This window comes from Geotrypetes seraphini, chromosome 7 (assembly GCF_902459505.1).
Source record: "Geotrypetes seraphini chromosome 7, aGeoSer1.1, whole genome shotgun sequence".
NCBI classification, from domain to species: Eukaryota; Metazoa; Chordata; class Amphibia; order Gymnophiona; family Dermophiidae; genus Geotrypetes; species Geotrypetes seraphini.
The window spans coordinates 65533290-65548730 of NC_047090.1; the positions used below are offsets into that span (position 1 = coordinate 65533290).

General features: G+C 40.7%; 1 protein-coding gene across 26 annotated transcripts in view; it reads right to left on the reverse strand.

The window, feature by feature from the left end:
• PPFIBP1 (PPFIA binding protein 1) overlaps positions 1-15441 on the reverse strand; it is a 324575-nt gene that overhangs the window by 84583 nt on the left and 224551 nt on the right. For 20 of the 26 annotated variants that reach the window (XM_033952602.1, XM_033952606.1, XM_033952600.1 and 17 more), the window contains 3 exons: positions 12859-12891; positions 5753-5814; positions 683-767 (listed from right to left, as the gene is read on the reverse strand). In XM_033952602.1, coding sequence (XP_033808493.1) covers positions 683-767; positions 5753-5814; positions 12859-12891 — 180 coding nt within the window. The remainder of the gene's footprint in view (positions 1-682; positions 768-5752; positions 5815-12858; positions 12892-15441) is intronic. The other 6 variants (XM_033952614.1, XM_033952610.1, XM_033952612.1 and 3 more) reach the window with 1 other exon arrangement.

Sequence of the window (15441 nt, forward strand, 5' to 3'; positions counted from 1 at the left end):
GAGGGAGAAGAGCACCAAGAAGAAGCTATTTTAGACCATGTGAATGGATTTAACCAGTTTACCAGGCAACTTAAAACTAAACTAAACTAAACCTTAGGTTTGTATACTGCATCCTCTCCACAATTGTAGAGCTCGGCACGGTTTACAGGAGTTGGGATAGAAAAGGAACTCCAATGAAGGGTTATAGGCCTTAGTATAAAGAATGTTTAGAGGGGCTTAGTATACCAGAGAGGGAAGAAGTATTACATTTTTGAGAATAGCCAAGTTTTCAGATGTTTACGGAAAAATCGGAGGGAGCTCAGATTCCGAAGTGGGGAGGCAAGGTTGTTCCAGAGCTCAGTGATTCTGAAGAGGAGAGAGGTCCCTAGTTTTCCTGCATGGGAAATGCTTTTTGATGAGGGGAAGGATAGTTTTAATTTTTGGGTGGATCTGGTGGTATTAGGATTTGAGGAATTCCAAGAAAGTGGAATTAAGAGGGGAAGGACGCCGTGTAGGATGTTGAAAGTTAGGCAGGCACATTTAAAGTGGACCCTGGAGATTACTGGAAGCCAATGAAGCTTGGACAGGAGCGGTGAGACGGTCAAGTTTAAAACAAGTTATAAAGTACATAAAATAAGTTATAAAGCTATAAATAAAACATACATAAAACAAGTTATAAAGTACATATCATAAACTAGATTACCTTTTTTACCCTGAGCCAACAGTACCATATCTTGCACTTTCTTGTATCTGTTTAGAGATTGTCGAAGTTCTTCTATTTTCCGATCCTGCATAATTGCAGAAACACATGTACATGCCATCAGTCTTTTGCTTAGAGTACAAATTGAGCACAACAGGAATACAACAGTAAACCACATTAAAATTCTCCTATATCATTCAAGACAAAAAGTTAGTTCAATATATGTAGAATATTAGTAACAAGCCAAAATAAAATACCCAAATGCTATTAACTCTCCATAACTAATCTCCACAACTTCACTCATTTGTAAATTTCTTTAAGACAGCAAATTTGATTTCTGAAAGCAATGCACGTTGAAATAAAGCCCTCTGTTTGAATGCTAACTGGGGGAGAGGGAAGGGAGCAAAGAACCTTTTTCCTGCTTCTTTAGCTTCCAATTTAATCATAACCAGTCAAGCTTTGGATCAAGGTTTGGAGCTTTTATAAATGCAAGTTATTTTATAATTTTTTAAAAAGAAAATTTATATTATCAACCCTCCCATTTAAGCGCTTTCTGGAGTTGGTGATCTTACTGGCATTCCAATCCCACCCAGTGTTCACCAATGACCAAGGAGAATTTATTGTTGAGCTTTGATAGACTGCTTTTCTGTGGTACAATGAAAGCCATTTACATATTACATACAGGTATTTGTCTTGTGCCAAATATTCAGCTACTCTTCCACTTGAAAGAAAGCAGTTGCTTAAGTAACAGGCATTCTCAAAATGCAGGGTAAGAAACTATCTATATGGGTGAGGTCACTTGAAGGCAATGAAGCACACACAAAATACAGTAGAATAGCCTTGAAGGCTTTTTAGGCCATGGGTAGGAGAAGCTACCAATTGCTTCAGCACAGAGCTCAGTAACATTCTAGATAAGAGTCAAAGTAGAAAAACTTTATATGTGGAGGAGGGCAGGAAAGGTGTCTCCTCCTTTTGTTCTGCTGTCTTTAGAGAACATTTGCCACAGGGAAACTATCCTATTGTCTCCAAAAAATAAACAGAAGAATGTAGCCACACCCGTGGGAATCCCTAGCTAAGGGCTGCCTTCAAACAAACAGGGCTTAACAGAAAAACTTTCAGAGGAGTGGGAAAAATGTATTTTTGTGAGTGGGGCCCTTTATCATTTTTAAACTTATCTTTGTGGAGAAGCCAAACCAAAAATAATATTTATATGTTTTTATTACCTGCCTTTCCAAAAGAATGTTCAATGTGATTTCATAACACATGCAATCAAGTAGAAATAAACAAGTAAAATGAAGCCATCATTAAAACTATTGCAGAAAACTTAATTAGTGGTAGCTTAATTAGTGGTAGCTGAACACCAGGAAAGCCAAATTCCACTTCTCTCGTTAATGTTCTCAGTGACCACAGGCATGGCAAAGAATACCAAAAGCCTCTGTAGTTTTGCTTCATCGACTACAGCAAAGCTTTTGACTATGTGGATCATGAAAAACTATGGAGAACTCTAGCACAAATGGAATACTCAAACACATAACTCAGCTGATAAACAGCCTCTACGAAAATCAAGAAGCTGCAGTGAGAACTGAATATGGCAATACTGATTGGTTTCCAATAAAACATGGTGTCAGGTAAGGATGCATCTGGTCACCTTAACTACCTGTTCAACCTTTACGATGAAGCCATCTTCAGAAAAGCAAATTTGAAAGAAGAGCACATTGGTTTCAAAGTTGGTGGCTGAAATATATACAACCTGCGCTATGCAGATGATACAATGCTCATCACCAGCAGCAAAGATGACATGCTGTATCTACTGAGAAAAGTCAAAGCCAAAAGTCATAATACTTGATTAGAACTGAACATAAACAAGACGAAGATCATGAATAAGGAAAATAATGAAGATTTAGAGTTTGGAGGTGATAGAAGTTGTAAAGGATTCCAATCTTCTGGGCTCTTTCATAAACAAAGAGGCAACTAGCAGGGAAGAAATATTCAGTGAAGGCTCTCAACAAAGTAGTCAAAGGCAAAGAAGTAACACTCCAAACAAAGATCATGCACTCATTTTCTCAGTGGTCAATTATGGATGTGAAAGCTGGCCACTAAAGAAACAAGACAGAAAGAAGATAGACTCATTTGAGCTTTGGTGCTGGAGAAGGATTTTATATGTGCCGTGAACCGCCAGAAGAACTAACAAATCGATTCTGGAAGATATCAAACCAGCTATGTCACTCGAAACCCAAATGATGAAGTTACAACTGTCTTATTTTGGTCACACCATCAGAAGAGAAAGATTATTGGAGGAGGATATGTTTGGGAAGATCAAAGGAACCAGGCGAAAGGGCGACCTGTAATCAGATGGCTGGACATATTGAAAACAACCATGGGGACCTACCAGCCTAGCACAAAACCAATTTCATTTTAGATCTGTAATTCATCAAGTCCTAGGATTCTAACAAAAGTTAATGGCACCTAACTGAGAAATTCCCTAACCCCCGTCTGTCTGTTTTGATTAGATTGCAAGCTCTATCGAGTAGGAATTGTCTCGTACATGTTTAATGTACAGCACTGCATACATCTGGCAGCGCTAAAGAAGTGATTAGTAGTAGTAGCAGCTGTTGTGCCAAATCACTAGTTAATAACCTAACACACTTTAATAAGAGAGCCCTGAGCCCCTATAAGCTCTATAACAATGACTCCTTCCCTATGTTTATCTAACCCTGGGGCCAAGAAAATTACCTTGTAAAATTCCTTTAAAGATCCAATAAGGATATAAGATGTCACTATATTTTAAGTAATCTGCATTTTGTATATGAATTACTGTATTTTTCGCTCCATAAGACACACCTGGACATAAGACGTACCCTAGATTTAGAGGAGGAAAACAAGAAAAAACCCCAAAACATTCTGAACCAAATTCTCCCTGCCAGGCTCTGTACCCTGTCCTCCTTCTGGTAGTCTAGTGGTAGACAGGGCACAGGGTAGGCAGGCCTAGTGAAAGGCAGGGCCCACCACCCCGAGGCAAGCAAGCAGGGACCCCCCAAAGTGCATAATCTTTCTTCTCTTCTTTACTATCCATGTGTACCATTTCCTCCCCTTCCATTAAGTATCACATCTCTGTATCTTTATTCCCCCCCTTTTCAGCATTATTCCATGTCCTTGTCCCTATGCTCCCTCCTCCTTCAGCATTTCTTTGCTCTGTCTCTTTCCCTCCCCTGATTGCCCTGGTTCTTATGCTGGGATTGTCATTTCCTTCCTCCTTTAACCACTATGCCACACTCTCTGCTGCATTCTGGATATTTTAAAGTTTCTAAATATAGTTTATCAATAATACATACAGAATATTACAATAATTTAGGGTACTTAATGACTGAACCTCGGCAGGTAATGCTGTTTCTTCCAAAAAAGGCTTTAACTGATGTACTGATTTCAATTTAAAAATTGCACTTGGTAAAAGCCATAATTTGCTCCCTATCCAAGACCCTCAGACTCAAGGGTAACCCCTAAAGGTTTTATTGATGTGACTGAAGGAATCAGTTGATTGATTTTTGACCATATTCTCAAATCATTTTGCCCACCGCCACCCACACCCAAAATAGAAGATTTGGCAGCATTCACCACTAAACCAACTGTTCCAAAGCCACATCACTTATCTAAACAAAGATTCAGCTTTCTTAACTGCTGTATTCCTCTCTCTGATTAACAGTAAAACCAACCAAGAGATGTAAAACACAAACAAGTTTGATCTCTGGAGAAACACCTATTTTCTTACTTCACCTGGTGTAAACCACATTCATGTGCTTTGATTCAAAGGCCAGTCAATCAAACTGTTATAATTAAAATTATTATACCTACTGTATCACTACTACACTTCACAGAATAAAAAATATTTATATAAATAATAACCCTCATAGAGGGTATTCCTAAGCTATGTGATAAGAAAAGGCCTTATTCAATCATAGGGCTTCCATATCTTACACAGAGCACTGCCCCCTGAACCCCCCTCCCCCCCACCTTCAAGCAACCCCGTCCCAGACTGCACCCTACCACATGTAGTCCTCCCCCTGAGCTCACTGGAGGGTCCCCAATGGTCTAGCAGGTACTTTGGGCAGCAGTGATCCCCTATCTTGCTGCAAAATTGCTGCCAAAACCTCTAGTGGCAGTCTAACAGTACTGGATAGCACTACAATACTGCCACTAGAGGTCATGGTAGACATTTTGAATGCAGAGACAACATACACAGCAGCAAGCGAGGTGCTTGTGAAAAGAATCAGCTCAATATTCAACTTACTATCTGGTTATTAAACTGGGTTGTGGCTGACTATTTCCACTGTCCAGTTAGCTACTAACTCTGCCTTTAGAATGCCCAGGTACTAACTAGGCAATACAATGGCACTACCCGCTTCAGTGCCACTGAATATTGGTGGACTGCTAGCTCAGCTGCTTGGTTAAACCCTCAGGAATACTGGGCCCCAAGACCCAAATGACCCCTGCCCAGAGCTTGAACCCTTCTAGCTGTACCAATTTGCTCACCAAGATGGGAAGTTCAGCAATTGCTTCCAATTTTTGAACCTTACTGTTTGCCAGTTAACTGCCACTCTACCAGCCTAGATCTTTCAGCCATAAATTAGATCTGCCCTTTGCTGTAGAAATCTAAAAGTTCTCCCCCCTCACCACTTTGTTTATTTAAGCAATAAGGGATGGAAGAGGTATAGCACAACATAATCAATTCAATTCTAAAAGGTTAACCAGCACATAAATAAGTGAACACTACAGAATGGATGGGGAAAGATGCAGATGGTGAGTCCAGGAACAGTTGTGCAATGAGGGCTATGAGCCAGCAAAATCCTCATCTCTGGTCTGCACCTCTCATACCTTTATGTGCTCCCTATGAGGCTTCTTCAGACATGTAAGGAGGGATAGGGAACAACATTATACTTTCTGCATAATAATAGGTGCCTCAAGTCTGTTCTCCCCCCCCCTCAATCTTCCTGGAACCTGCTCACAATTAAAGGCATATAATCAAGACAATCTGGAACACCTCTCAAAAGACTTTTAACAAATTAAACATTTTGCTACCTTTTCTTCATTGGCTGCCATCAGAGATTCCACTGCCTTCTTCATTTTCTGCACTTCTAAATCTAATGGTACAGAGCAAATGGCACAAGTCAGATCAAGTTTCTTAGTCTGCCTCAGTTTTTGACTTATTTGTAGGAATTTAATTTTTAATTACTACAATAGTTGAAAGCTCACATGCAAACATACATTGCTACAAATTTATATGTAACTGTAAATTCTAAACTTGTGCTTCTGTTAAGATACACTGCTTACTGTTCTAATCACAAGCCCAAAGGTTTGGGCAAGTTCCTGGAGGAAAAAGTCCATAGTCTGATATTAGACAGGCATGGGGGGAAGCCACTGCTTGCCCTGGATTGGTAGCGTGGAATGTTATTATTTGGGTTTCTGTGACCTGGACTGACCACTGTGGAAACAGGATACTGGGCTAGATGGACCATTGGTCTCACCCAGTATGTTCTATGTACATTAATTTACAGCAGGGGTGCCAAACTGAAATCACATAAGGGGCCGAAATCTAAAACACAGGCTAAGTCGTGAGCCGGATTTTTTATTAAGATACTTACCCCCTCCTTTGCTGACACTCAGCGTGGGACGCTTACAGGACTTCTGTGAGCTTTGAATCAATCACCGCTGCTGGTGCCAAAACCCACGGTGTGCGCCAGCAACAGGAGGGGGTTAGTCTTAGTAGAAGTATAGGGATACAACCTCTCCAACCCCATGCCTGCTACAAAATAAATCAAGAGACTTTTCCTCTCTTTTAGGTCCTAGTTCACGCTTGCTGTCTAACACCAGCTCTGGAAGGATATACATTTCAAATTTGACATATTGTAATCACAAAACAGAAAATAAAATTATTTTTTCTACCTTTTGTTGTCTGGTCATTTTGCTTTTAGTCCCAGTTTCTCTTTCTGATTTTGTCTATCTTCTAATTCTCTTTCCAGTGTCTGCTGTCCATTTTTTTTCTCCTCTTCTCTCTTGCTCCAGTCCTTGTCTCCAACATATTGATTTTTCCCTTTCAATTTTTTCTCCTTTTTCCTTTTCTGCCTCTGTCCACTCAAATCTCGCCCTGTTTCTCATCCTTCTCCTTTTTAAATTTTCAGCTACCTATCAATTTTCCATCTTCTCTTATTCTGTAGCTCTCTCATTTCCCATCCCACTCCTTTCCCAAGCCTATTTCCTTCTATCTCTCCTCTTGGTCCAACATTTTGCTCCCTCTCTTTTCTGTTGTTCTTCTTTCCTCCCCCCTTGATGTTGAACAATGAGATGGAAGGAAAAAAAAGAGATGCTGCATCTCTCTCTTCCTTCCACCCCCAGGCCTAACATTTCTCCCTCCCTTCCATCTCCAGATCCAACTTCTCTCCCTCTCTCTTCCCAACGGTTCTCCCTTCAAGTATCTTTTTCCCTCTTACCTCCACACTACCCCAGATCCAACCTCTCTCCCCTTCATCTTGCTCTCCTCACAGCCCAGCTTGCCTTTCCCTCCAGCACCAGTCCCTCTCTCCTCACAGCCCGGTGTGTCTTTCCCTCCGGCACTGGTCCGATGTCGCCGCCAAATCTGTTGGCCTCAGCGATTTGGCAGTGTTGTACGTGGCTCCCCCTCCTGCTTTTTGCCTGCCGTGGTCATCTTCAATTACACGCAACTTCCTGTTTCTACCCGAGTGGACTGCGGTGGACGGAAGGCAGGAGGACAATACTGCTAAAGCCGGCAGACTTACCGGAGTGACTGGCGCAGGAGGGAGGACACTGAGAAGGGGAAGTTCGGGAGCATTGCCATGGGTCACTACGACGGGAGCTCACGGCAGCCATTTCCTATTGGCGATCTGCACGGGACAGGAGCGAAGGAAGATTGCGCCTGCCCCAAAAGCCCGCTAGATTACCAGGTAAGGCCGGGATGCCGGGGGGAAGGCCTGAAACAAAGCTTTCTCCCCCCCATAAAAAAATCACGAATAACCAAATCTGCGGATGCTGAAACCGTGGATTCAGAGGGGGAAGTGTATAAACATACTACACTAAAATGACTACAAATCCATGGATTTTTTTCCCTACAGCCTATATGTTAGCTTTCATTTGTATGGGAAATCTCACAAATTGATGTCCAATTCTGCCTCAATGTGCTGCAGTGCTTCAATACCACATAGATTATTAGTAATAAAAACAGAGCTGCCACAGAATTACAAGTGCTGAACTGGTTTAATTAATTATACTGCAAATATTCAAGGACTGAAACATAGACCATTTATTTTAAAAATGTGGCAACCATTTAAATCCTAAAATGTTTACTATCATCACAACACCAAAATAATGCACAACTGTAAAACCATACACCTACCTTTACCTAACACACCCTCAAAATTCACTTGCGTTTGTTTCAAAACCTCACCCATCTTGAAGGAATAATTCGATACACATTTCAATTTACACCTTATTCTTACTATCTAGTGCTCATGGAAGCTATGTCTGTTTCTGACTGGGATACGAAACAAGGTAGGATTTTGCTGGTTATTTGGAAACCATTTTTAGAAACATTGACTCCAGCTGCTCACAGTCGTGTTTTGTTAGTTAGACTTTAAATTGGGTTGGGTTTTTTTTTTAAAACAATCTTGGAAGAGGAGATGGGTAGGTATAATTATAATTATTTATTTATTTATTATTATATTTATACACTAATTTGTTCTGGAAATTGGGTGGGTAGTTGGGTGGGTGGTGGGAAATGGGTTTGTGGGATAGAAATTGGTAGTTGAAATTGAAATTTGTATCCCTCCTGCCTAATTCAGGTGTGAAGGGGGGACCGTCAATCGGTGGGTGGGAGGGAGAGAGGGAGAGAGAAATCAGGGATCTTCTGCCAATTCAGCCGATTGCGGCAGGAGAATCCCCAATCAGTTGAGTCAGAGGACTACCTGAAGCCACGATTTCAGAGAGTGCTGCTGGCTCAGCTGATCGGAGATTCCTGTGCCGCAATCAGCTGATGGCAGGCTGCAGACTATTGCTGCCATCCCTCAACAAAGATAGGTGCCAGAAATGTAGGGTTTTCTGGCACCTACATTTCTGGCACCTATCTTTGTGTGAATTGCACCTACATAGGTGCTTTAGGCCGTCTAACACCAGTAGGAGTTGGCCACGCCTACTTTGGCATTTGGCAGTCTAAAGTATCTACCTAGGTGCGATTCCACTGAGTTTACATAATACTACTACAAACATTTTTACCAAAATCCAGGATGTGCAACATACAAAACCCCCTTTGTATGAGTAAAGCTTGGATTTATCCATGGAAATAGGGTTTGTAACATTCAAAATTACATATAAATCACAAGTACATATATCATCAGAATTAAAACTTCATCTTATTTTATGCGAGATTAAAACCTTAATTAAGTCAGGGTTATACTTTAGGTTCATCTTTTAAAATTATAACCAAAATACATGCTGACAGAGCAGAAATACTTCTTGTTAATACAGCCAAAAGAAATTCATATAATGTAACCAAGTTTAACAGGTTTTTTTTCTAAAGCAATGCATCAAAGCAATAATTTGTGTTGACAGTGAAAAGCACGATGGAATGTTACTTAGCCAGAGCTCAGAATGGATGAACTGCACAATACGGCAAACACAGTAAGTGCTACTTAGACATGGCAAGAAGAAGACATGCTTCAGTACATTCTATAACGGTCGTCTCAAACTCGCGGCCCGCCAGGTACTATTTTGAGGCCCTCGGTATGTTTATCATAATCACAAAAGTAAAATAAAACAGTTTCTTGATCATATGTCTCTTTAGCTATAAATGACAACATTATTATTAAGACTTAGCCAAAAGGGAAGATTTATAAACTATAAAGAGTTTTTACCTTGTGCAAAAATTGTCATTTCTTTAATAAGACATTAACTATTTTTTTCTGAGGCCCTCCAAGTACCTACAAATCCAAAATGTAGCCCTGCAAACGGTTTGAGTTTGAGACCACTGTTCTATACAGAAAGAGATGTCTTTTAAACATGGGTCAGACTCTGCTTCATCTATATACCTCAACAACCGCACAAAACTTGCATCTCTGTGACTTCAGTCTTGACCAAAGGTCTTTTGGGTGAGATTCTTATGTTCAGATGTTACGATCCTTTTTTTTTTTTTTTTTTTTTTTTTTGGGGGGGGGGTTTGAAAACAAAACACGGCACCTGCTGTTCAAGCTCTTACAGTGTGAGCAACTTTCTGCCCTTTATTTACAGCTGGCACAATTCCATCAATTTGTTTTAGAAATAAATAGTCTTGTTTTTCTGAATAGGCTATGAAAACTAAGGCTGCATGTTATTTTAAATTCTTTAATTTGTAATTTTTCAATTTGAATTTCTTATCTTTTCATTTTTTAAATATTTTTTAGGCCTGCATTTTGATTAAAATTGTAATTACATGATTAAAAGTATGTTATTTAATTATTTTTTTTTAAACATACCATATTCTCTCTAATAATCACACTAGGTTTTCTGAAGTCTAGGGCAGTGATTCCCAACCCTGTCCTGGAGAAACACCAGGCCAATCGGGTTTTCAGGCTAGCCCTAATGAATATGCATGAGAGAGATTTGCATATGATGGAAGTGATAGGCATGCAAATTTGCTTCATGCATATTCATTAGGGCTAGCCTGAAAACCCAATTGGCCTGGTGTTCCTCCAGGACAGGGTTGGGAACCACTGGTCTAGGGTATGCTATTATTGTAAACACTTCAATATTTTAAGTAGCCTGAAATTGGCGACGCAAGACAGCCAACAGACTGCTTAAGTATTCGACAAATTTTTAATTATTGAAACTGAGTAAAATACTTTGTTATTTATTATATTCTAAGCATTTTCTTTCTAATTATTTAAGCTAAATAATTGAAAGTTTCCAGAATAATAAACTTACTAAAACTGTTAACGAACCTGCTAAAAAAAATTGGTTTATCGGTACTCTAGGATGGAAATACCATATTGTTATTTCTGGTATATATCAGTAGTTCCCAAATCTGGTCCTGGAGGCACCCCAGCCACTCATGTTTTCAGGATATCTACAGTTAATATTCATGAGAGAGATTTATATGTACTGCCTCTACTGCATGCAAATCTCTCTCAAGAATGTTCATGGTAGATATCCTGAAAACCTGACTGGCTGGGTTGCCTCCTAGTACCAGTTTGGAGAGCCACTGCTAAATCCCTCATTGGACCTCTCTCTTCCTCCTTACCTTCTCCCAGAGCCAAGCCTCTCTCTCTCTCTCTCCTTGCCCCCCAGTGCAGCACCTCTCCCTCTTTGTTCAAAGTTCTCTCTCCTTGAATACTCCTGATCCAGTAACTCTCTCTTCTTCCCTCCTCCCCCTCCCCAATGCAGCAACTCTCTTGCCTGTGTTGGGCCTGCTGCTTCTCCAGGTCTAAAAGTGGCATCGGTTTCAGTGCATGGGTGCTGAAATTGGCTCTGTCTGACCCCAGAAACACAAAGTTACCTCAGAGTTTGATGGAACTTATTGTCTGACACCACATCCACTTTTCAGACCTGGAGAAGCAGCAGGTCTGATACAGGAGCAGGAAACCAGGTAATTGTGTTAATCATGATTAATTTGTTTTTAAAACAAACGTTAAATATTTAGCAGGTTAACCATGTTATTAACGCGCTAAATCTGCAGCCCTAGTAAGGCGAAGTCTGTTCATCATGCGGGAGGGATGGAGGAGAGCAATGGCAAGTTAATACAGATTTCAGGAGATTGACGATGATTGGAAGAATTTACAGTTGGACTTAAATTAAAGGGTTTTCTGGCCTTATAAAAAAAAAAAAAAAAAAGGGGGGGGAGAGACAATTATCAGAGAGAATATAGTACATTTAATCACATGATTAATTGCAATTAAATTTTTAAATGAAAAGCATGTATGAGAAAACCAATATTCAATGAGTAAGAAATGAAGAATGATTAAGTATGAGTTTAAGGTTTTCAATGTGCTTAGCCACATACTACTCACTCGAGTTTGTTAAAGTCTGAAAAAAAATATATACTGTAGAGGTGTGCATTTGTTAACATGCATTCAAGTTCCTTAATGTGCCTTGATTTAGTTTGCACAAAATCCACACAATACAAATTAATCTACAAATAATTACACATACAGTTGATTTGTACACATTGCAGTTCTGACACGTATTTAAAAAAATATTTTGAAAAAAAAAGAGTGAAACAAAAACAAAACAAAACACAATCCACATAAAATAAGGAAAAGCCAAACAAACTGAAAACAAAGTTTCTGGCTTGGGTGCATCCCTATTTTTTCTCCCACACTGTAGTCTTTTGCTTGTAAATATAAAGACTGAGCAGAGTGCTGAATAATTAGACTTTTTTTTTTTTTGCCTGGGCGCAAAATGGGATAATTTAAGTTCCTGGTCTTATGCATCCAGTGGCTCTACTGAAGCACCAATGGTCATCAGAAGGTCTAAAGGACATGGTGAATCTTTCCTGGTGTAGAATACAGGGGGGTAATTCTATAAAGGGGCACCTATCTTTAGGCCTCACAAAGGTACCTATTCGGAGCTATGGCACCTGCATTTTTAGGTATAAGCACTAGTCATAGAGCTGGTATAAATGCTTGCACCTAGATTGATACACACTGTGCATAAACAGTATTCTCTAGTTTACATGTGTAACTGTGCAATCCATTCATGTGTATGCCCATCTTTGAAAGTATGTGCCATCACATTTAGTGGATATGTTATAGACAAGTGCAGATCCAGAACACTGGCATTCATGCATGCTTACATATACCAGTGATGTAGCCATTGGGAGCCTGGGCTCTTGAGCTTAGGTCCCCTTCAAAACTGGGATACCTAAGCTCTACTAGCCAAATAGATTCTCTGCTGTAGCCAAGGCCATACCGTTAAAGCAGTGAGGAAGCCGTCAGGGTGCTCCAGCTGCCAGTGCCGGCACTTCCGCACATGCTCAGTTTATTCCCTGAACTGAGTATGTGCGAACGTGCCATCGTTGAATGGGGTGTTATAGATGAGTTAATGTTACGGCTTTGGTTAGGCAGTAAGACATGCAAAAAGCTGTAGTGGAAGCAGCTCTGAAAGTTAAAAAAAAATGCTGGTGGAGAGACACCAAAAAACCTTACTTTTTTCTCTGAGCTTCTTTCTAAAATTGTCATCTGTGCAGGAAAAGCCAGTGATTTTAAAATTAGGACAAATGTTCAAAAATTACATAAGATTTCTACAGCACTTCTTTATAACATTGTGTATGTCAAAGAATCAAACTAGTTAGCTCACTGTTTGCGGTCTTCATGAAATTCTTGCAGTCTTTTCAGGTCACAAATTTTACAGGAGAAAAAAAAGTCAATCTCAACAAGACTTTCCTACAACCCTACACTGATGAACTTTTGGGTCTTCCTGGAAGGAGGTGGGTCCCATGGCACAGATCATAGTATTATGTTCAAAGGTATAGACAGTTTCATTTTGGATCTGCCATCTCATGGGGCCAAGTGGACATGGTCATGCTGAAAAAGTATAGCCTTGGGCCTGAGAAGGAAACCAGTCACAGAATGCAGATCCAATAGGTTCACAAAAGCTTTGCATCAGACCCAGCTTTACACACTAGCAACAGAGGCAATGCTGTGGATGCCAAATTTTGAAAGCATCAAATATCCGAGCTAACCAGGAGCCTGATTCTGCTTGCTTTAAAGGACTGTGTTATATTCTCTAGGGAAGAAACCTCCCGTCCATACCATTGTGTCCCCGTCTGTGGGCACCAACATCTTAAATCCATCCATGCTTGTTGCAAGAGCAGGGAAAGTTCCCTTATGGCAGTGTTTCTCAACCCAGTCCTTGGGGCACATCCAGTTGTCAGGCTTTCAGGATATCTCTAATGAATATGTATGAGAGAAATTTGCATGCACTGCCTCCTCAGCATGCAAATCTTTCTTATATATATTCATTGTGCATATCCTGAAAACCCGCCTGGCTGAATGTGCCCCATGGACTGGGTTAAGAAGCACTGCCTTAGTGTACCAGATAAAGATGTTAAGGGGGAAAACAGGATCTCCAGGATCATAGACAGCGCAGAGGGAAAGGACACTGCTCTGTTTATCCACGTGGGAACCAACGATGTGAGCGGACAGGGAAGAGATGAAGGGCCAGCTCCGCTCACTCGGAAGAAAACTGAAGATCAGGGAGGTGAAGGTGGCTTTCTCAGAGATCCTCCTGGTACCAAGAGCGGATGGAAAGAGACAAGGGGAATTGCAAGAGATCAACGCCTGGATGAAACGATAGTGCGAAGAGGAAGGCTTTGACTTCGTGCGCAACTGTACGGTGTTTTGGGGGAAAAAGCAAGTACTACAGAAAGGAAGGACTACACCTCAACAAGGAAGGAGCAAGAGTATTGGCAGGCAACATGAAGAGGGCCATCGAGAAGGCTTTAAACTAAAGGACAGTCGATCATCAGTCGATGGCCCGGGCGACAGGATGCCCCGAAGAAGGACAACTACTCAGACACGGGAGGGGACGACCACAAAGCAAATAAGGGAGACAACGCAGGAGCAGAAAAGGATACAGTGAAAGAACCAGTAGAGACTGCTAAGCTTAGAAAGTCCAAGAAGGTAACACAAAGGGAATTCAAATGTATGTATACAAATGCTAGAAGTCTGAGAAACAAAATGGGAGAATTAGAGACAATAGCAAGACACGATGAATTGGAAATCATTGGCATAACAGAAACATGGTGGAATGATGAAAACAAATGAGACACAGTACTACAGGGATACAAACTATACAGAAGAGATAGAGTAGGGCAGAAAGTTGGAGGTATTGCTCTATATGTTCAGGATGGAATAGAAACTGTTAGAGAGACTACGACGGGAAGGACAGAGAAGCTGGAGTCCCTCTGGATCAAGATTCCTAGACATAATGGTGCAGACACAAAAATTGGCTTTACTATCGACCCCCAGGATAGACGGAGGAGACAGACTCAGAAATGATAGAGGAAATTAAACAAGAATGTAAGACAGGCAATGTAATAATCATGGGAGACTTAAATTTCCCGGGGATAGACTGGAACCTAGGAACCTCGAACTGCGGCAAGGAGGCCAAGTTCCTGGAAGCGCTAGGGGACTGCTTCCTGGAACAAATGGTGGGAGAGCCGACGAGAGGAAACGCCACCTTGTACTTGGTCCTAAATGGCATTACGGGACCGACAAAAGATGTAGAAGTCACGGTCCTGCTGGGGACGAGTGATCACAACATGATCAACTTTAAACTTGACATTGGGAAAGGGAAACGTACCAAAACCTTAACCATGACCTTAAACTTTAAAAAAGGAAGATATGATAGCACGAGAGTCATGGTGAAACAACGGCTCAAGAAAAAGTTGGACAAAGTTAAAACTGTAGATCAGGCATGGTCCCTACTGAAAAATACTATCACGGAAGCACAAAATCTCTACATTCCGCAGATTTCCAAAGAAAGGAAAACTAAAGGAGAACCGGCATGGCTTACTAGAGAGGTGAAGGAAGCCATAAAAGAAAAGAAGGACTCCTTTAAAAAATGGAAACGCACGAAAACAACCGAAGCTTGGAACAAACACAAAGATGATTAGAAGAAAGGTCACAAGGCGGTGAGGGATGCCAAAAAGGACTATGAGGAGAAAATAGCACAAGAGGCCAAAAATTTCAAGCCCTTCTTTAGATATGTAAAAGGGAAAAAACCTG